Below are 23,058 nucleotides of genomic sequence, written 5' to 3' on the forward strand. Positions count from 1 at the left end.
ACTTACTCCTTGGCAGAAAAGTTATGACCAACCTAGATAGTATATTCAAAAGCAGAGGCATTACTTTGCCGACTAGTCAAGGCTATGGTTTTTCCTGTGGTCATGTATGGATGTGAGAGTTGGACTGTGAAGTAAGGCTGAGTGCCAAAGAACTGATGCTTTTGAACTGTGGTGTTGGAGAAGACTCTTGAGAGTCCCTTGGACTGCAAGGAGATCCAACCAGTCCATTCTGAAGGAGATCAGCCCTGGGATATCTTTGGAAGGACTGATGCTAAAGCTGAAACTCCAGTACTTTGGCCACCTCATGAGAAGAGTTGACTCACTGGAAAAGACTCTGATGCTGGGAGGGATTGGGGGCAGGAGGAGAAGGGGACGACCCAGGATGAGATGGCTGGATGGCATCACGGACTCGATGGACGTGAGTCTGAGTGAACTCCGGGAGTTGGTGATGAACAGGGAGGCCTGGCGTGCTGGGATTCATGGGGTCGCAAAGAGTCAGACACAACTGAGCGACTGAACTGAACTGAACTGAATTGAACTGACTGTCTAAGGGTTGTGATTGTCAACTAAAAATGATGCACAACTTTAGAGCTACAAGTTGAGTTTTATCTGGGGCAAACTGAGGATTGCAGCCTGGGAGGCAGTACCTCCTCCGATAGCTCTGAGAGACTGCTCCCAAGAGGCAGTGGGGGAAGCTCAATACATAAGATTTTGTCGAAAAGTGAAAGAAAGTGAAAGTGAAGTCGCTCAGTCGTGTCCAACTCTGCGACCCCATGGACTTCAGCCCACCAGGCCCCTCCATCCATGGGATTCTCCAGGCAGGAGAACTGGAGTAGGTTGCCATTTCCTTCTCCAGGGGATCTTCTCGACCCAGGGATCGAACCCAGGTCTCCCACATTGTAGGCAGACGCTTTACCATCTGAGCCACCAGGGAACTCCCTTTACAAAAGATATTCAGCCAGTATCTGTTGTCCTCATGAAGGGATTTAGTGCTTTTCTAGATATGATGAGATGCAAGCAGCTGTTGACCTTCAGCACCCCCTGAGGGAGTTCAGGGTAGTGAGGTACTCTGTGCTCCAGGGAATCTGATGGCACAGGTCTTTAAATAGGTGGATATTTTCAGGAACAAGTTTTATGATCCTGATCCTTTCATCTCCTCTTATCTAGAAAAGCATAAAATCCCTTCATGGTGGCATCAGATCCTCCTCACTAGGGGAAAAAACTCTTACAAAGTGATTGCATTGAATTTCCCCTGCACCAAAATCTTATATATTGACCTTCCTCCACTACCTCTTTGGAGCAGTCCCTCAGCTATCTGGGAGAAGGAAATGGCAACCCACTCCAGTATTCTTGCCTAGAAAATCCCATGAACGGAGGAGCCTGGTAGGCTACAGTGCATGGGGTCGCAAAGAGTCGGACACGACTGAGCGACTTCACTCACTGATTCGAAACATTTAAATTATATATGCGGCTTACAGCGGGCAGCACAGAGTTGAAGGATAACCAGAGGAAACAGCCATGCATGTAAATCCTGCCGAGTTCTTTAGTAACAGCTTTTTCTCTCTTAACGGTTCCTCCCAAGAATCATCTGAGATAAAAGTCACGTCTCCCCGCTAGAGGAGTAAGACCTTGGCAGCACGCTAGGTTCTCTGCATCCCTCGGGTTCCGCGGGGGCGGCGGGCGGCGGCACCCGGAAGGACGCCAGCGGCACCCTAGAGCCTCGCACGGCCCCGGCGGCGACCTCCCCAAGATGGCGTCCCTGGGGGGGGCGGGGCTACCGCCACACCACCTTCGTCCCACCCCGCGCTGGCGATTGGCTAAAACGACCCGGTGCTTAGTGGTGATTGGGCCTCACGGAAACCCGCGCTGGGCGGGACCGGAAGGGGTCTCTGCCCGGGGTGCGCGGGCCCGGGGCTCCACGTTGGTCCCTGGGGGATGTGGAAAGCTGGCAGCATGTCGGCGGAGCTGGGGATCGGCTTCGCTCTGCGAGCAGTGAACGAGCGCGTGCAGCAGGCGGTGGCGCGGCGGCCGCGGGTGAGGAAGGGGACCGCGCGGGGACTGTGGGCGGCCGCGCCGAGAAAGGGGAACACCTGCGTGGGAACGGGTCGTCACGGTGACGCAGAGGGGTCTCCTGGAGGGGCGGGACCTGCCCGCTGCCTTGGCATTGGCGCAAGCTGCAGAGCCCCCCCCCCCCGAAGGCTAGCGAAGGCTAAGGGGGTCCCCCATTTCCTGTCAGGTTTTCTGAAGGTTAGCGATCCAAGGAAAATGACCAGTCTCTAGGCAGCGCGACCATTGTCCATCCCGCTTCGTGGTAGGGGTCAGCAGCCTTGGCAGAGGGGAGAGGGGCCAGGCCTGTATCCAGAGACTGCAGGAGAAGACGCCCACTACAGGAGCACCCAAAGGAGGCCAGGTCTGCCGGGGGTCACGTGTGTGGCAGCGTCTCAGCCGGTAGATTGCTCATGAAGTAAATGTCAGCGCCCACGCCAGCAAAGGAGAGGGTGAATTGACCCGACTTGAGGAGCACTCAGAGCTGCTCTTGCACGTTTGAGGCAGCAGCGAACTGACATCCAATGCCAAGCAGTTTACGGGGGGAGATTTTTCCTCCCTTGTTTATATTTAGTCTTCTCTTGGAATTTATTTAGACTAAGGTCAGTACCTGCCTCAAGTGCAAGTTTTACATTGAATGGTGAGGAGTGAGCCAGGATTGAATGGAGAGAGGTCAAAGTTCTTTTTTTTTTTTTTTTTCTTAATTTTATTTTTACTTTATTTTACTTTACAATACTGTATTGGTTTTGCCATACATTGACATGAATCCACCACGGGTGTATACAAGCTCCCAATCCTGAATCCCCCTCCCACCTCCCACCCCATATCATCTCTCTAGATCATCCCCATGCACCAGCCCCAAGCATCCTGTATCCTGTATCGAACATAGACTGGTACTTCATTTCTTATATGATAGTATACATGTTTCAATGTTCAAGCATTTATGGTGTCAGAGCTCAGAGTGCTGGCCCAGAAAGAGAAGACCTGCATTAGCGAAGCCTTTGCTTGGCTCTTAAGTAGATGTTTGCTTCCCTGGTGGCTCAGACGTTAAAACATCTGGCTGCAATGCAGGAGACGTGGGTTCGATCCCTGGGTCAGGAAGATCCCCTGGAGAAGGAAATGGCAACCCACTCCAGTATTCTTGCCTGGAGAATCCCATGGACGGAGGAGCCTGGTGGGCTACGGTCCATGGGATCGCAAAGAGTCGGACACGACTAAGTGACTTCACTTCTTAAGTAGATGTTAACCTTGAAAGAAAGTGAAGTCGCTCAGACCAGTCTGATTCTCTGGGACCCCACGGACTGTAGCCCGCCAGGCTCCTCTGTCCATGGAATTTTCCAGGCAAGAATACTGGAATGGATTGCCATTCACTTCTCCAAGGGATCTTCCCAACCCAGGAATCAAACCCCGGTCTCCTTCATTATAGGCGGATGCTTTACCGACTGAGGGAGGGAAGCTTCAGTTTTGCCACTGGTTCTTTTTTTTTTTTTCAATATTTTATTTATTTGGCTGCATCAGGTCTTAGTTGCACCACCCAGGATCTTCGTTGTGGCACGCCCTCTTGTCTCTAGTTGTGACCTCGGCTTAATTGCCCCAAGACATGTGGGATCTTAGTTCCCCTATCAGAGATGGAACTTCCATTGGAAGGCAGATTCTTAACCACTGGATCACCAGGGACGCCCCTCTGCCACTGATTCTGCCACATAAATTGCAGAGTTACCCTAAGGCTGCTTCTGAGAGGCGATATTGTAGACAGTATTGATAACTACCCCAGGATCCCAATGAGTTTCCAAAACTGTTGACCTTGGGGTTTTAGGAGCTTTAAGTGGCCTCCCTTCTAGTCAGAGAGTGATGCCTTTTCTTAACTGATTCTTAAACCTCCAACCTTGCCATGCAAGAGACTCAGCTGAAGAATTTGTTTTAAAGGAAACTCTCAGACTCCATCCTGAGATTAGGACTCAGTGGGTCAGGAGAGGACCCAGATGATACTGGTAATATTGGTTAAAGACCACACTCCTAGGAAATAAAGCTTTTACTTACCTGCCTAGCTCTCCTGAGAGGGAAAGGTGTTCTGCTAGATGTTTGTTTTTAATTTAGTTTTTTTACATGTATTTATTTTTTGGCCATGCAGTGCAGCATGTGAGATCTAAGTTCCCCGACCAGGGATCAAACCCACGCCCCTTGAAAGCACAGACTCTTAACCCCTGGACCACCAGGGTAGTCCCTTCTGCTCTGCTAGATATTAAGGTGGCTAACATATTAGATTTAGATGCCATGCATACAAAAGACATTTCATCAACATTATTTGATACTGATAGCCCTGCTGTATTGGAAAAGTGGATCTTATCAAATGCCAAGTAAAGATCTCTGCCGATCCATCCTACAGGATGCCCTACAGGACTTATCGGGATAATAAGTCCAACATTGACTCATCTGGCTCTTTTTCTCTTGGCAGGATCTCCCAGCCATCCAGCCCCGGCTAGTTGCGGTCAGCAAAACCAAACCTGCAGACATGGTGATAGAGGCCTACAGTCACGGGCAACGCACTTTCGGGGAGAACTATGTATGTGAGGGCCCTCTTCCTGCCTGTAAGCTGCCCTCAGAAGAGTCAGATGTGCCAGGCTTCTGACTTACTCTATTTTTTACCCTGTAGGTTCAGGAACTGCTTGAAAAAGCATCAAATCCTCAAGTAAGTGGAATCTGAATTCTTTGTATCTAAATCTTGACTGTTCAGTTGGAACATTAGACCCACCTTGGTAGTTGAGTTTCAGAGCAGGAGGTCAGGCTGATGGTAGAAATGCCTGCATTCTCTGTGAGCCCCAAATATTTATCATCTAGATTTTCTCTCTTAAGACCGTTTTCTTCTTTGTGGCTGTTTGAAGATGGTGATTTTAGAAGCTTGCTGTAACCTTGGATCCTTTTGAGATCTGAAAGCTTTAGTCAGTTTCTTCTCAAGGGGAGGTATCTGAAAGAAGGGGAGAGTTGACAGAAACAAGGAAGAGAAACAGAAGTCTTCAGTTTTTCTCTAAGTGTCTTTAAGGGCCTGACTGAAGATGCAATAGTGGTTTATCCCTTAGACCAGAAAGGTGAGACAGGAATGTGAGAAGTGTGTGAGCTGGCAAGCCCTCCACAGCCCTCCCTCTGAATTAAACGTGACCACCTCCTTCTCTTCAGATTCTATCTTCGTGTCCTGAAATCAAATGGCACTTCATTGGCCATCTACAAAAACAGAATGTCAACAAACTGATGGGTAAGATAAAACTCTAAATATGAAGACACAGTTTTTTTCATCATTGTATCACATACAGTCCCTTCTGTGGAAGAGAAAATATTTTAGATTATTCCTCATTTATGCTTTGGGGATTCTTTTGGGAAAGAAATCTTTGTTCTTGATTAAAGGGAAAACATCATGATAAGAACAAAATGAACTCACAGTTGGCTGGGTATTATATACTTGGAAACCTACCCTAGCACACATTATGTATTTTTGGGGCGGTTTTTGAAATAAACGAGAAGGAATTGAAGCCCATAAATTTTTTTTGGCTAGCATGGGAAACACTTTTGTCCTTTTCCTTTTTTTTTGTTTAAGGTTCATTTCATTGTGTAATGAACATAATTTTCTTTTTATCTGTTTATTTTTGGCTGTGCTGGGCCTTCGTCGCTGCAGGCAGGGTACTCTTCATTCTGTTATACCGGCTTCTCACTGCAGTGGCTTCTGGTGTGGCGTACAGGCTCAGCAGTTACAGCTACTATAACCTCACCTCCCTCTCGTTACAGCTGTCCCCAACCTCTCCATGCTGGAGACGGTCGATTCTGTGAAGCTGGCAGACAGAGTGAACAGTGCGTGGCAGAAAAAAGGTTCCCCCGAAAGGTTAAAGGTTATGGTCCAGATAAACACCAGCGGAGAGGAGAGTAAGTGAGCAGACGGGGTGTGGCAGACTTTTTCCCCTTAGGACATGGTGGAGCGCAGGACGAGTGGCAGGCCTAAACACCCGATGCAGTAGGTCACAGAAGGAGCTCACAGGGCCATTAAATAAGCTGTTGTATGTAGGGTCTTGGTGGCACAAGGACCTCCAAACCAGTCCACATCTAATTCTTTAATGCGTTCTTAGTTTCTGAAGAGGCCGGCAAGGAGACTCAAGAAGGGGCTTGTGTGACTTTGATCCTGAAAATTCCCGCAGGTCACCCTCCCTCCCAAAAGAGATTGTGAATTTACATGTGTAATACTTCTCAAACCTTAAAAAATCGTGTTTCCATTATTGGGAGAAAATCAAACAAAACTCACTGTGGGCACCAGTCAGGGTGCTTGGGTTAGCAGTGTAGCACAGAAATCAGAGCCTGGGCCTGGAACCAGGCAGACCTGGGGTTTGAGCTCCACCACGCTTCAGCGCTGGAACCTTGAGTGACGTACCTGACCTTCCTACCCTTCATTTTGCTTACCTGCCAGTGATAGCAGAGCGGTAGTTCCGAGGGTGTTGCGAGGCTTGAATGTGGAGATGGAGGTAAAGCTGTTGGTACAGGACCCTGTGCGTCTTACTTGTTAGCTGTTTGCTAAGAATCCGTGTTTACAGACCAGTCGTTTGCTGATGGAGCTTAGGCTGAAGGAACAGGCCTGGCCGGGATCCACATCCCAGTTCTGCACTTCCTGGCCCTGTGGCCTCGAGAAAGGCCCTTAGCCTCCCGGAGCCTCAGTCTCCTCTTTTTTTAGAATGGAGAGAGTGAGAGCACTTATTTCACAGAGCTGCTGCGTTAAATAAAAAAACTGTAGGGACTTGGCGTGTGTGCCTGGTACGTAAACATTCATTAAATCTTAACAATCAGCATTATCTGTACATGCACCTAGATTATACATTACTTTATCCTGATAGCTAAACCTGAAACGGATTCCTGATGGAGTCCATTACAGCATTTCTGGATCAATGGCTATCATTTGCCCTAATTAAAGATTGGAGTGTTACTAGCATCTCTCTTTGTTAAATGAGGGAAGGACAGAATCTGTCCTCATACCTGCATAACAAGTAATGTTTTGCCATAGGCTCCTTCTCTGGTTTTTTAATGAACAAGATCAGGTAAATTTTGCGAAGTTCTAGTCAAAACTGTATGATATATACTTCATTTTTATTTGTTTTTACAATTCCATTAATAATGAAACTGTAGAAGTGCCAGATTTTGAAAAATAATTCTCTGGTTAATCTGGCGTTTGGGCAATGTGAGTCTTCTTGGTGTTTTTTTTTGTTCTTTTTAAATGTTTTGGCTCCACTGCATATCCAACATGCAGGATCTTAGTTCCCTGACCAGGGATATCAAACCCGATGGCTTCCCGCCCCACCCTCACACTGGAAGCACATAATCTTAACCACTGAACCGCCAGGAAAGTTCCAGATATTTTTTTTTCTTTCTATTTTAAGAAAAGCAGTGTTTTGGGTTTGTTTTTTTCCTTTTCCCTCCACTCTATCTATGCTCAGATGCTGAGACAGAATAAAGAGAATCCAGTTTATAGCTCTTCCCTTGAGACACTCAGGACTGGGTCAGAAGGGGAGAAACACAGTCAGACACCTCAGTGTAAAGTCACCATTTCAGTCCTGAGGACAAGTTCTCCAAGAAGTCCTCTTGCCTGAGAGTCGCCTCCCCTGTCCTGGGGAAGGGTGTTCCTCTGGCTTCCTAGAGCCTCTCGGTCTTCTGTCTTTTGTGAAGGCAAACATGGCCTGCCCCCTGCAGAGACGGCGGCCCTGGTGGAGCACATCAACGCCAAGTGCCCCAGACTGGAGTTCGTGGGGCTGATGACCATCGGGAGCTTCGGGCACGATCTTAGTCAAGGACCAAACCCGGACTTCCAGGTACTCGGCCTGGGTGGGGGGCGCTGCTCACGTCCGCTGAGGGTATCCGGGGCTGGCTGCTGCCATCAGCCCCCACAGGCTTTCCAGACGCCTCTTGTCATGCTACTTCATAACCCGCTTCTTAAACTCCTCATACGGAAAACGGGAACAGGTCCCCCGAACCCCCACAGACCCTTCACTCAGTCTGAACCTGCCTGACACACGGTCTCCAGAGAAAAGGAGCTCCGGCTTCCTCTCCAACAAGTGACAGTTTCTTGAAAGAAGGAGAGTTCACTACAAACCCTTTCAGTGACTTGTGATTTTGACAGGCCTCAAAGCCACGAGGAATAAAGAAGTAGTCTCTGACAGAGGTGTTGAGATTCGGCCCCTCTCCACCATCCTCGGAGAAGGCAGGGGTAAAACTGCATCACACTTGTCTCCCGGTCAGGTGTTGCTGTCCCTCCGGAAGGAGCTGTGCAGGAAGCTGGGCGCCACCCCCGAGCAGGTGGAGCTGAGCATGGGCATGTCCGTGGACTTCCAGCACGCGGTGAGTCTCCCAGGCGCCCTTGGGTGCCTGCAGGATGGGTCCAAAGGCAACGCCTCGCCGTCGCGTCAAGGCACACGCAGCAGTGTCTCTCACCTATGCTGACGTCCCCGGCGGCCCCTTCTTTTTTTCAAATGAACTGTATAGAAATTATAGCTTGACCCCTCATTAAAAACAATAAAAATACCACAACTCAGTTTAATTCCCTAAGTGGGATTTAAAGGAAAATTGAAAGAAGTTAAACTGCAGCTTTTTAAAAAGGCGTTTCCCTGTGTTCATGCTTGGGCGTGGTCATATGACACCGAGTCCTGACAAAGTGTCTGATCGTACGCAAGCATAGATCCCCCAGGATGCAGCAGCTCTGAGCACACACTGGTAGATGTGCTGTGTTAGCAACTCACATACACGATCTTCCAGAGCGGAGGCTAATTTGATCAAGTTCCAAGAACCACACTGTAAAACCTTCCTCTGGATCTATAGTAGTCGCACGATTAGAAGATAGAGTATATTAACATGATGCAAAAATGGTTGGTGTTTCTACATAAAATGGAATTCGATCGTTTGCTCGCTCACTCACAGGGAGGCTTGCTCATCTCTGAAACCCCAGCATATGAGAAGGGCGTGTGGGCCACAAGATGGCTCTCTGTCATGCTGCTGTGTCCTACACGGCTGCCACCCCTGTCACCCAGCCCACTAAGTGCCAGTCACCTTCCTCAGTCTCTGCAGAAGCAGAGGGAATCCTTACCTACTTCGTAAACACCCCTTAGGGTGGACCACTGCCCCACAGTCCTTCAGCTGCATTGTCGTATGAGACACAGCTTCAGCATCTGCTGCACCTCATTTTTTTTAAACGTAGCCCCTCCTTCTTCCCCACAGATTGAAGTGGGATCTACCAACGTCCGCATCGGAAGCACCATTTTTGGAGAGCGAGATTACTCCAAGAAAGCAGCCCCGGACAAGCCCACTGCAGAGCTGAAGGCCCCGGAGGTGGCGGCCCAGGCACACTGACCTGAAGCCGGATCCTGGAATCCGGGTCCTCCCACGGGCCCCAAGTCACCGCATCTCCACGCTCTCCTGGGGACCTGGCAAGAGCACGCCCAGGGTGATGTGTGTGGATGGAAAGCGTCTTACTTAGTGTCTGACACAGGAAGCTCACTGCAAGCAGTGGCTTTGGACTAGATTTGAGGAATCCAGATGTTCCTGCAGATTCCAGGCCACAGCCAGGAGTTGAGTTCAGACTTGAACTTTGCCCAGGAATGCATTTCCCAGGTGTTGCCTGTAATTGCCACAGTTAGAGGGATTCCCACTCATCATCCACTTGGATAGAAAATCCCTGTTGCCATCTCCATACAGACCCCACAGAGCAGTCGCCTCTGCCACGCTGGAGCAGCATGGCTTCTGTCCCCCCAGTTTCCATCCCACCCAGTTAACATTGGTCTCCACTCCAGATGGTAGTTCGGGTAACTTCAGGACCCAGCTCGAGTTAACCCTGCACACCCACATTGTGGCCGATGAGAGTTGTGTCATCCATCAACCACCCTGTGACTCTGAAAATTACAGGGCAACTACCATGAGCAGGCCTTGGGCCTTCCTACCATCCCCTCCAGAGACAGGACATTGAGCTTTCACCCAGGGCCCTGTGGTGATGAGTCCAATGATACGATTTTTCCCCCACCGCGGTCCTTGCTGTGGTGATTTCATATCAAACACCAGTGGATCTCCAGTAGCTTCCCAGAGATTAAAGATTTCCCCCAAAGCCAGTTCAGGCTCACAGTTTCACAAGACTTGGCTTTGAGGGTCCTACTCCTGGGAGTACTTTTTAGGCGCATTTATAGCTTCCCCTCCCGACAGTATTTATAAGCCAGGATTTTGCAACTCTAGATTGTCAATAGAGTAGCTAGCTCTTCAAAACCCAGAAAGCACAATTCTCGGGCAGTCTCGACAAACAGCTGTAGTCTGGGTCGTTGTTTGTTTTCTAGGTGGGTTTTTCTTATTTATTCAAACCCCAGTCTTTTATTGTATGAAAACTCCCATGATGCTGCTGCCGAATGCAGTTTTATAAAACTGAAACCATTACAATTCCTATACTGTTTCAATCAAAGCTCTTGTGTGATAATTCAGCATCTGTTAAATAAAAGTATGAGTTTAAATTACACCTGTGCTAATTACAGAGCAATTAAAAGGTTTATTTTCTACGATCTGGTGTAGTGGAGTGAGTCTTAACAGGAGGGGGCATTGGACCCAACTGGAAGCCACCACACCCATCCTGGCATTGCACAGCTTGTGAGGAGGGTGCGCCTTAGGCCAAAGTTCAGTCACTCAGTTGTGTTCAACTCTGTGACCCCATGGACTGCGGCACGCCAGGCTTCCCTGTCCACCAACTCCCGGAGCTTGCTCAAACTCATGTCCATTGAGTTGGTGATACCATCCAACCATCTCATCCTCTGTCATCCTCTTCTCCTACCCTCAATCTTTCCCAGCATCAGGGTGTTTTCCAATGAGTCGGTTCTTCTCATCAGGTGGCCAAAGTACTGCAGCTTCAGCTTCAGTGTCAGTCTTTCCAATAAATATTCAGAACTAATTTCCTTTAGGATTGACTGGTTGGATCTCTTTGAAGTTCAAGGGACTCTCGAGTCACAGATGCAGCCAAAGCCACACTGCAGATAAAAGGAGGGATTCTGAAGTTCAAGGCCAAAGCCTTTGACTGTGTAGATCACAATAAACTGGAAAATTCTGAAAGAGATGGGAATACCAGACCACCTGACCTGCCTCTTGAGAAACCTGTATGCAGGTCAGGAAGCAACAGTTAGAACTGGACATGGAAAAAGACTGGTTCCAAATAGGAAAAGGAGTACGTCAAGGCTGTATATTGTCACCCTGCTTATTTAACTTCTATGCAGAGTATATCATGAGAAACGCTGGGCTGGAAGAAGTACAAGCTGGAATCAAGATTGCCGGGAGAAATATCAATAACCTCAGATATGCAGATGACACCACCCTTATGGCAGAAAGTGAAGAAGAACTAAAGAACCTCTTGAAAGTGAAAAAGGAGAGCGAAAAAGTTGGCTTAAAACTCAACATTCAGAAAACTAAGATCATGGCATTCAGTCTCATCACTTCATGGGAAATAGATGGGGAAACAGTGGCTGACTTTATTTTTCTGGGCTCCAAAATCACTGCAGATGGTGATTGCAGCCATGAAATTAAAAGACACTTACTCCTTGGAAGGAAAGTTACGACCAACCTAGACAACATATTAAAAAGCAGAGATATTACTTTGCAAACAAAGGTCCATCTAGTCAAGGCTATGGTTTTTCCAGTGGTCATGTATAGATGTGAGAGTTGGACTATAAAGAAAGCTGAGTGACAAAGAATTTATGCTTTTGAACTGTGGTGTTGGAGAAGACTCTTGAGAGTCCCTTGGACTGCAAGGAGATCCAACCAGTCCATCAAGGAGATCAGTCCTGGGTGTTCATTGGAAGGACTGATGCTGAGGCTGAAACTCCAATATTTTGGCCACCTGATGCGGAGAGCTGACTCATTTGAAAAGACCCTGATGTTGGGAGGGACTGTGAGCAGGAGGAGAAGGGGACGACAGAGGATGAGATGGCGGGATGGCATCACCGACTCAATGGACATGGGTTTGGGTGGACTCAGGGAGTTGGTGATGGACAGGGAGGCCTGGTGTGCCGTGGTTCATGAGTTTGCAAAGAGTTGGACACGACTGAGCAGCTGAACTGAACTGATTACTGTAAGTTCTAAAGTCCAGAAAGTTAAATGTTCACATTTCAGGAATTATGAAGACAAAGAGGTGGCCTCTTGCTGATAAGAGACTCAGAGCTACCTGTAGGTGGCGACATTGGCTAACCTGAGGGGCAAGCATTGGGGTGGCACTGTTGGCAAATTACCCTGGGAGAGACTCATCTAGCATCACCCTGTTTTTAATAAATGTATTTATTTATCGGGAGAATGGTTTCTAATGGAGATTATTTATTTGGCTGCGTGGCATGGGGGATTTAGTTCTTTGACCAGGGATTGAACCTGGTCCCCCTGAAAGGAGAGTAGAGTCTCAGCCACTGGACCACCAGAGAAAGTCCCATCCCTTCTCTTTTTCAACTTCATCTGAGAGGGTATAGATCTGAGAGAGGGGCCGGGGTCAGGGAGGGCACCCCGCCCACCACACTCACAGCATCTGCCACCTCCCCCTGGCTGCCCTCCGGGGTTCTCCAGTCACCCCTCACCCATTCTTTTTAAGTCAAAACAGAGGCCAGGAAAGACACGGTTTTCCCAAGCGATGTGGCTGACTTCTGCAGAGCCACAAGTTTCTTCCAGATACCTCTTTTTTTTTTGCAAACTTAGCTGAGGGTTCTGAGGGTTCCACGGAAACTTTTGGAGAGACATAGTTGGAACAAGAGACCCCTCAGGCTTGTGCGTGTCTGCAGATCAAGAAAAACTAAGGAGGGGATCCGGGGGGAACCCTGGGAGGCTGATTCAAACCCAGATCACTAAAGGAAACTGAAGTCCAATATGCCCACCGCAGGCCGGGACCTCTTGCAGAGACAGCCAAGTTGTGACTGTCTTGTGTTACGTGGGCCAGGCATGAGTATTCAGATTTCCGTCAAAACCCTGACAGTGTCCACGGCAAGTTTCCTGAGTGACAACCGCACACCATCCTGGATCACACCCACCCGTGCAGCCTGTCTCTGACGATGCTGTCCAGCCCCTGGACCCTGGTGGGCCTGGTACCCAGCCCCAGAAGGTCTGGACACGCAGAGATCCCCCAGTGAATCCTTCAAGGTTTTGTCTTGGGGAAGTTCCTCACAAATTCACCGCATCTCTTAACAGAGCAACCTCTTAATATTCAAATGGTTCTCCTCCATCCCCTTTTATAATCATTCATGTCACACAAATTACCATCCCTACATCCTCTGATTCTGCCCTCACGGCAGCCAGTAGGGTGATTTAGGCTGCTGGGCAGTGTCCCTTTGTGCATGGGGCACCAAGACCCAGGAAGCTTCTGTGTGCTCCTTCCCTGAGGTCAGAGTGTGTTGGTGGCAGGACAAGAAAGAAACTCAAGACCTTTGATTCCTGGTCCAGAGCTTGATCACCACACCAGCCTGGCCTCCTCTGCTGTCTCAGCCTTTAATAATTAGTGAGCGGCATATCCTTAGATTTATAAGCTTCATTTAGTTTATTATTGTTTTGATTTCTTTGGCTGCACCACTCAGCTTGTGGGATCTTAGTTCCCCAACCAGGGATCGAACCAAATGCCCATGGCAGTGAAAGCTCCGAGTCCTAGCCACAAGGGCCTCCCTAAAAATGTCATATAAAAGAAAATTCTTACCATGAAAGAAATGGATGTTTTCCAGCCTGCAGCCATTGTTGAGAACTGACAAGTCTTAATGCAGAACAAATTTTGGAACCCCAAGTAGAGGGGATGGGATGGGAGGGAGGGAGTGAATTAAACCCGGTCTGATTGGACTCACCCTTTGCTTTCTTTTACCCTGTTTCCCTCACGTAGATGCAAACTGTGTCACAGGCTGCAGGGCTCAGAGTGTGTGGATAGTGCCCTTTAGCCCCCATGGCCAGACAGGCGCTGAATTCTGTTCCCCAGGGCTGGGCCAGGAGGAAGGAGGTCAAGTGGGGCATTCGGAAAATCCAGGACATCCTTGTCCTTGAGATGAGAAGTGTCCCCAAAGCACCGAGGGTGGATGCCTCGCCCCCCTGTTCCTAGAGGGCTTCGATGAGACTAGAAGTGCAGCGGTGCAGTTGAGCTGATCTGGGCTGGGAGCCGTGGCTGTCTTTACCATGAAATCAGTTGAATGCTATTACATCAGCCTCGTGACTAAGGGCGAAAGCATCCAACCGTCCACGAGACAGTTTTTGCTAATCTGCCCTCCCCTCAAGCAGCACGTAGGTAGGGAGACGGTCTCGCTCTCTCTTTTTTTTTTTTTTCTACCCACTTTGCCTCAACCACACCCAGTCGTACCCGGCTTTATACCCAGTTTGTAGATATCTCAGGCCGCCTGTGGCTGAGTCTTGACTCGCAAGGTCGAGTCCCTCTCTGGAAAAAAAAATCATTTCAGGGTCCCAAAAGGGACCTCAGAGCTAACATTGTCTTCTGTCAGCTCCAACAGAGGGGGCTGACACGGCACACGGTGGGTACGGAGATGGGGTGTGGGGCGACGGTGGGGGGGGTACTGTAGGCAACTTTTCTTGTATTTAAAAATCAATACACTGTCCAGCTCCTGAGCTTTGAGACCCCAAAGGAGCAGAAGCCATCCTCCTAGTGCTGATGGCCTTCTGGAAGGTTCTCTCCGAGAGCTGGCTGGCTGCGCTCCTGCCTGGAGCTCCCCAGCTTCAGAGCTAGGCTTGACCCAGCTGCCAATCTCCAAAATAAAATCAATGTGTGACCTTATTCACCAGCTGTACCAAAGAAACTAGCGCAAACCAGGGCCAACTTTGAAGCCAAAAAGGGAAGATGAGAAGTTAGGGGAGAGAGAGAGAAAGAACGGGGGTTGGGGGGAGAGCAAAACTTGGCTGGACATGAAAGGTGTCTTGTCTGTCTGTTCCCCATTAGGCTCGATTCTCTTGCAATCTGCAGCCTCGACATAATTCTCTTGACCAGAAACTCTCCGGAGAGATAGTGTCAGAAGGAAAAACAAACAGAATAGCATCTCGGACAGCAAAGTCACTTAAAAAGCTATTGGGGGGTGAAGGGCGGTAGGGAAGAGAAGTCAGCTCCTAGGGGAGGGTGCTCCTCACAGCAGGCCGCCCGTGGAGGACCACTCCCCTGGGACAGAGACACAAGAGAGAGGGCTGGTGGGCCAGGCGAGGAAGCGAAACCCCAAGTCCTCTGCCCTCCCAGCCTCTCTGACACCTCAAAACCCACCTTGGCTGGCTTTCCCAGCTGTGCACTCAACACAAAACCCCACGGTGCTGGGCTTTTCACAGCCCGCAGTGCATGGAGGGGACTTCAGAAGGATTACCTGAGAAAAAAGTGGGCCCAGTTTGTCCTAACTCCACTTCTTGTTTCTGACTGCTGCCAGCAGCCAAAGGCTGAGAACTATAAGCTGGCAGCCAGCTCCCCAGGCTGCAAGGCCTGCTCCCCCAACCCCCTTCGACTTGCCTTTGAGCAAAGCCATCGAGTGTTCCAGGCCCCACCCGCGCCTGCAGGAGCCTAGAGGGGAGGTTAGGACTTTGGAGTCAGGGAGCAGTTCTGCACTCAAGTTTCTGGGGCAGGGATCCTGTGAGAGGAGAAGGTATTGGAAGAAAGACTAATCAGAAGAAAGTAAGAGCTTTTCCCTGCCTTTCAAACTTGTTTATTGCTAGGATATCTGATTTCAGCGGAGGAAGCCGGCACTGAAGCAAGATTTTTATTGGCCCCAAGCAAGAGGCATTCGGGGTTTGCCTTTGAATTGGTTTCCCCAAACCTGGAAGGACAGAAGTGCCCTCGCTGCTTTGATGGTACAGCTCTGTCCTTTGGGGGCCCCCAGACTCCCTGTTTTCCTTAGCATCCTCTAAATGCCCCTTGGAGGATGAGGCGGGGAGCTAGGGGGCCAAGAGTGGGAGGTGGCCTCATGGATATTTCAGAAAGGAGAGTAGAAGAGGGGACAAATAATTAAAAAGTTCAGTAATTGGCTCCAGGGCTGCGCTCTCTGCCCCCCTTCCCCCGAGCAGGGACCTGGAGGAGGGAAGGTCTGGTTTGGATGAAAGCTCAGTGTCTCTAGCTGATGGGGCTAGGCGGGCTGCTCGTAGGGCCAGGCCTGATGGTTTCAATGTGTGTGGAAGATAAAGCCAGATCTGCAGAGGCAGGCCCTGCCCACAGCCCTCCTCAGCTGGGCCGGGGAGGGGGTTTGCCCAGCTGGGCCATAGGCTCCAGAGGCTGCTGCTGACCCCCGCCCCCTCCCTGGACTCCCCACAGACACTTTCCTGCCCAGACAGCAGCTGTTTGCGGGCTGGAGGCCCAGCTCACCTGATCTACCCTTGGGCACAGGCTTCCTGCCTTTCTCTGGCTTCCCAAAGGGGCATCTCCTCCCCTGGAGAAAGAGGGGGGTATACCTACATTTGGGGGCCTCTGGGTGAGCCCAGCCAGCTCACCTTTTACCCTCTCTGCATCTGACAGCTGGCTTTCCCTGGGATTCCCCCTCATCACCCTTCCCCCTGCAAACCACAGGTGACAGGAGGGGCCCCGAAACGGAGGGCTCTATGTGTCTTTGCAGCTTGATCCCTCCACGGGTGGGAGCTTGCTTCTAGGGGTGCCAGGATTTTGGGGTGTGCGCTGATGGTGGAGGGCAGCCCTCTGCCAGGAAAGAGCCTCTGCCCTGGTATGGCCCTCTTCCCAGTCCAGGTTGGGAGCCAGGAGGTCCACAGAGAGCCACCTTTCCCCCCACCCCCCCAAGGGCTCACAGTGTCTCTGTGTCTGTGTGATGGGTTCCTGCCCGACCCCCCACCCCCACCCCCCAGCCCGCTCCCAGAGTGCTCTGCTCACCTGGGACACCCAGGCCCTCTTTGGCAGCCTCCGTGGCTTTTGGCGCTCTGAGCTGAGGCCCGGAGCCTCCTAGGGCAGGAGGTGGGGAGCAAGGAACAGGCCTCTCACTGTGTCCACTGCGAGGAACCCAGGGCCTCAAAAGGGTTTTATGGAGTGAGCTTGGGAACCAGCTCCCAGGGAGAGGAGCTGCAGGCATAGGAATAGAGGGACTGCACTGGGGGAGGGGAGCTGTGTGCGTGCACACGTACTCATACACACGCAGGCGCACGCGTGGCCACAATGCTTGCTCCAAGACTGACACCCGTCTGTCTGGGTCCCAATCCCCAATCTGTGCCCTGCCAGCCACATTCCTTCGAGCCAGAGACTAAGCACCCGTGGTGCCTCCGTCCCCCCAACCTGTAAATCGGGCCTCATGTGTGTCCTTGTGACGTTTAAATGTGATAAAGTCCGTCACGTGCTCTGCACATAGTAAGTGCTCATTGAGTATCAGGGGCCAACGGTGGACCCAGCCCGGCTCGGCTTTGCAGTCTGCTAGAATCTTTGCAGAGCAATGGGGCGAGCGGAGCGCTGATGGATGGAGCAGATAACTGTGGAAGAGGGGGGGAATCGAGGCGGGGGGAACTGCCACCTTCCTTCAGAAATGAAACAGGAGCCTCTGAGGCTGAGGAAGGGGACCCTCCAAGAGGTAATTAAAGCCCTGAGAGCCCGACCGTCTCCCCTTGGGCATCTGACACTGAGAGGGTCACGGGGGCCGTGGTAAGGCCACGTTCCCCTTCACAAGCCAGCCCAGAACAGACACCCAAGCCTCCCCTTCCAGTTCCCCTAGCTTGAAATGAAAGAGCCGGGGGGAGACTGGGGCGCAAAAACAGCAAAAGCTGCCCAGAATGAAACCAAAACTCCACACCATCTCACAGGAGAGGAAAGGAGAGAGAGAAGCACACAGAAGGGGACCTCCCTGGTGGTTCAGTGGCTAGGACCCCTGTTTCCCAAGGCAGGGGGCCCCGGGTTCAATCCTTGGTCAGGGAATGAAGGGCCCACATGCCAAAGGTCCCACAGACTGCAATGAAGATCTCAGATCTCGTGCGCTGCAGCTAAGACCCAGGGCAGCCAAATAAATACTGAAAAAAATAAAAAGAAAGAAAGGAAGAAGAGTACAGAGAGGAAGAAAGAAGCAGAGGGAGGTGACAAGACAAACACCAAAGGACCAGTTCCAGAGCCCCCTCAACCCCAGCCCCACGGGCCCACCAGGCGCCAAGAGGACAGCTGCTGCTGGAATCAAGGTTCCACGCAAAACCCAACTTTTCCAGCCAAATAGAAATCTACGGAATTCCCTGGAGGTCCAGTGGTTAACACAGCCAAGGGCCCCAGGGTTCAATCCCTGGTCAGGGAAGTTAAAAAAAGAAAAAGAAGTCCACTCTGCCAGGCTGTGTGAGTAAGGACGTTTCTCCGAGATCCCTTGTGACTGGAGGGGCTTCCCACGCGCTGCAGGCAGCGGGAAGTGACCTACGGGCAGGGGGCGGTGGCCCTGGGAGAGGGTGACAGTGACCCAGAGGATCGGGCTTGGGAATCTAAGGACCGCCTCTAGGAGGGGCCGCTCCAGAAAGCCTGCGGGTTTCCAACCCACCCCGGAGGCCTCCTTCCCAGGCTGCGCCTACAAAGAGCAGAGAAGTCAAAGGAAGACCAGGTCACAGCCGCCACTAGGAGCAGGACTGGAAAGAGGCCCTGTCTTGCTTCTCTTTACAAGCTCTTGCGCACTGCTCCACTTCTTCACCATATGCGTGTATTCCTTTGATAAAAATAATTCTTGCAAATAGTGGTGAGGGCTGGAAGCAGGCTTGGCTCTAGACAAATGTTTGAGGTTTGCCTCAACCTGGGCCTCCCTGCCACAGGCTTTGAAGAGGAAGAATCACCCCCCACCCGGCCCAGAGCCGCAGGGGGTGACCCCAGACGCGCCAGGCCAGCCTGGGTCGTCCTCCCCTCCCGCCTGCCAGAATAATGCCGCACCCTCCACCACCAGCCGTCTGCTCCTCTTCTGTTTGCCTCAGCCTCCCTGGGGTAAGACGGGGGGCAGATGTGCGAGCCTCGGCCCTGGGGTGCGGAGACTGACCAGGGACTGACACCCGCCCACCGCAGGGCGCTGGGCGGCCGCTGTGGGAGGGGTGTCCTGAGAGCCGGGCCCACCCAGCGGCTCCGCAAAGCGCCCCAGCACAGCATGGAGAGGCAGGTGGCCAGTGAGCCCTCCCCACCACACGCACACACACGCTCTCACACACACACTCATACACACCCAGTCACACATGCACACACACATATACTCACACACAGTCATACACACAATCACATACACACTCACATACACACACAGACATATATACACTCACACACACATACACTCACATGCACTCACAAACACATATACACACACTCAACACACATACACACACACACATACACACACACATAAACACACACACATACACACATACATTCACACACATACACTCACATACACACACATACACACACATACACAGTCACACACATTCACTCACACACACATATACAAACACACTCACACACACATACACACTCACACTCATACACACACATACACACTCACACATATATTCACAGAGTCACACACCCCGTCACAGACGCACACACATATATACTTACACACTCATACACGCAATCTCACACACACACACACACAGGCATACATTCATGCACACTCACACACACATACACTCTCATGTAGTCACACACATGTACACACCCATACACACACATACACACACATACACATGCACTCACACACATACACATACACATACTCATACAGTCACACACACTCAGGCACACACATACACTCACACATACACACTCACACACATTCATACACACATACACACTCACACTCATTCACACACACTCATACACACACATTCACACACATACACACACACCCTGTCACACACACACACTCACACACTTGTGCCCACACACATACACTCACACATATTCACACACACATACACGCACACAGACATACACTCACACACACACACTCACATACATACACACACATACATACACACTTACATTCACACATGCACTCACACACACACATTCACACACATAATAGACTCTCACACACATACACACACTTGCACACACATACACACACTCACACATATATACACACTCAGACACACACTCACTCACTCTCACACACACACACACTCACACACACTCTTCTGGCCAGAGTTGCTTCTCCCCGCTCTAGGCCCTGAATACTCTGACCCTGGTAGGGCTCCGGGAGGGGTTGCCGGCCTGGGACTGGGCCCCAACCTCTTGGCGCCTCTGAGGAGAAAGGCTGTGGCTGGAGCAGCCCCTGCCTGAGGGTTGGGGAGGAGGATCTAAACAATCGTTACGGGCCACAAGGAGCCCCAGCACCAGGTGTGAAGTGAGAAGTGATGGGCACCAGGAAAGCCCCCCGAACCTTGACCTGCCGAGAGGCCCCCTGGGAGATCCCGGGCAAGAGAGGCGCAGTGTCCCCGAGCTCTGGCGCGCGCAGGAGCTCACGGGGGGCTCAAGGGCTGGCCGGAAAGAGGCAGGAGCTGGAGGGGGCCCTCATCCACCCTCCCTGCCACTGCTCCCCACATGTCCTGAGCCCATGGCGCCACGCTCCTCCCTGCCCCAGGACTGATCATCCTCCAGGCCGCTGAGCTGTCACCTCCTCAGAGGCCTGTCCTGACCCCCTCAGGGTTCTCCGGCCCGTGGAGCTCCCGAAGGCCCCCTCCCCTCCCCAGCACTCGTCACGGTGTGTGATTGGATGCCCATTCGTGCCCATCCTGGCCTCTCCTAATGGGCCCATCGACTCCATGAGGGCACCAAGCTGGACTCCCCCAGCTCCAAAGAGTGATGGACCCAACGCTTGATTTTCTCCCCAAATCTGACCCTTTCTGAGGCTTCTCCAGTTTCATAAACAGGATTCCCTTCTCACAGCCTAAGCCAGACACCTAGGGGACCTCCTGGACAGGTTCTTCTCACTCTGCTCACTGTGTCAGGGATCCCAGTGGACGCACTTTCCACCCACACCCCACCTCCCTCACCACCAAGGACTTCACCCACCGAACTGTCACCCCGACCTCTGAGCGGGTCTCCAGGCCCCGTGGTCCTCCCACCAAGTCATCCTCCACACAAGAGGCAGAGAGAAGATGTGAAAGTCCATCTCGGATCAGATCATTCCTCTTTTCAAACCTTCTACACGTCTCTTCTTGTTCAGAATAAAATCCAACATTCTTCCCACGACCTTCAACGCCCTATGTGATCTATAACTGAAGTCTAGGATACCATGTCCACCGCCTTCTTGCCCTCCCTCTCACTGCCGGAGGGGCGGCCATGCTGGCCGCTGGCTCTTCTTTGATGGGTTACAGCTGGGGACCTCCTACCATGCTGCCCTGTCCCCCCAAATCCCTGGGCCACTTCCTTCATTCCTTCAGAATTCTGCTCTAAGATCACCTTGTCAGAGAGGTCTTCCTCACCACTCTTTTTTTGTTGTTGTTGAAGTATAATTAATGTACAATAGTATATAAGTTACAGGTGTACCATATAGTGATTCACAATTTTAAAGGTTATATTCCTTTTTTGCACGCATGCTCAGTCACTTCAGTCATGCCTGACTCTTTGCCACCCTATGGACAGTGGCCCACCTCCCCTGTCCATGGGATTCTCCAGGCGAGAATACTGGAGTGGGTTGCCATGCCCTCTTTTGCGGGGATCTTCCTGATCCAGGGATCAAAGGTGTGTCTCCTGCGTCATGCTGGCATTATCGATCCAGTTATGGGCCATGACCTCATCCACTGTTATCCTGGGTCTGTGTTAGGATCCTGTCTCTGGCATGAGAAGGCACAGAGGGAACTGGAAAAACTAACAATTAAATTCAGACATCCCGATTGGGGCCTCTGACGGCCGGGAGAAGAAACCAGGGCCTGGAACTGGGAGGTGCTGGATATTGTGAGCTCTGATTCTGTATGTGTTTATAATCTCTCATAGCCTTTATTGTTTTTTTTTAATTTATATATTTTTATCTTTTAGACAGGCTGCGAGGCATGTGGGATCTTGGTTCCCTGATCAGAGATCAAACCCAAGTCCCCCTGCATGAGCAACTCAGAGTCTTAACCACTGGACTGCCAGGGAAGTCTCTCTCATAGTCTTTAGAGACTATTCTCTTCTAGCCGTGGTGTGGAGCTCCTTGGGAAAGTCTCTGTCTCCCTTGACTCTGCTAGAAGAATAAGGACTGGGGATCCCTGTTCCACCACTAGCTATGGTTTGGGGGGGGTAGATGTCTGTAAAGGTTCAGCTCAGAGAGGGCCAGAAAATAAAAATGAGACAACCTTAAGCAGAAGTGAGGGGATTTCTTGGGGTGATTACTGAGGGCGCCTTCCTACCCCAGAAATTATAAAGCTCAGTGGTTAAAACTGGACTCTAGAACTTCCCTAGTGGTCCAGTTGTTAAGAATCCACCTGCCGGGACTTCTCTCGTGCTCCAGTGGCTAAGACTCTGAGCTCTCAATGCAGGGGACCCAAGTGCAATCCCTGATCAGGGAACAAGATCTCACATGCTACCGCTAAGACGTGGTGCAGCCAAATAAATAAAGTAAAAAAAATTTTAATTAAAAATAGTTAAAAAAAAAAAAAAGAATCCACCTGCCAATGCAGGGGGGCATGGATTTGATCCCTGGTCTGGGAAGATTCCACATGCCACGGAGCAACTAAATTCCTGTGCACAACTAAAGAGCCCGTGCTCGCAAGCCTTGGAAACGTAACTACTGAAGCGCCAAAAGCCCGTCCTCCACAACAGGAGAAGACACTGCCCCTAGAGAGTCGTCCCCACCTGCTGCGACTAGAGAAAAGCCCACGTGGCAGTGAAGACCCAGCACAGCCAAAACAAGTAGATAAATACATTCATATTTAAAAATCCTGATTTCCATCACTTCCGGGCTGTGTATCCTTGGGTAAGTTTACTATTCAGGGTGCCTCTTCCCCTTTTGTCCATTAAAACAGCCATCCTCACCCTGGTATGAGGACAAAATGAGCTAATTCTCGTAAAATGTAGTCGCAAGTGCCCGGCACATAACAAGCCCTCAGTAAACGCTG

At 50.8% G+C, this 23,058-nt stretch overlaps 1 protein-coding gene across 2 annotated transcripts; it reads left to right on the plus strand.

The window, feature by feature from the left end:
- The first annotated feature begins 1,878 nt into the window (after positions 1-1,878).
- On the plus strand, positions 1,879-10,604 carry PLPBP (pyridoxal phosphate binding protein). 2 transcript variants are annotated; one of them, XM_027962562.3, is made up of 8 exons: positions 1,879-2,034; positions 4,502-4,609; positions 4,700-4,735; positions 5,221-5,296; positions 5,824-5,958; positions 7,741-7,883; positions 8,311-8,409; positions 9,283-10,604. In XM_027962562.3, the coding sequence occupies exons 1-8, from the start codon at positions 1,936-1,938 to the stop codon at positions 9,412-9,414; spliced, it is 828 nt and encodes a 275-aa protein (XP_027818363.1). In that variant the 5' UTR covers positions 1,879-1,935; the 3' UTR covers positions 9,415-10,604. The 2 variants fall into 2 exon arrangements, with proteins under 2 accessions (XP_027818363.1, XP_027818364.1); XM_027962563.3 differs by having other exon boundaries at positions 7,765-7,883.
- Positions 10,605-23,058: the final 12,454 nt, after the last annotated feature.

Source organism: Ovis aries, chromosome 26 (genome assembly GCF_016772045.2).
Source record: "Ovis aries strain OAR_USU_Benz2616 breed Rambouillet chromosome 26, ARS-UI_Ramb_v3.0, whole genome shotgun sequence".
In the NCBI taxonomy this organism is placed as follows: Eukaryota; Metazoa; Chordata; class Mammalia; order Artiodactyla; family Bovidae; genus Ovis; species Ovis aries.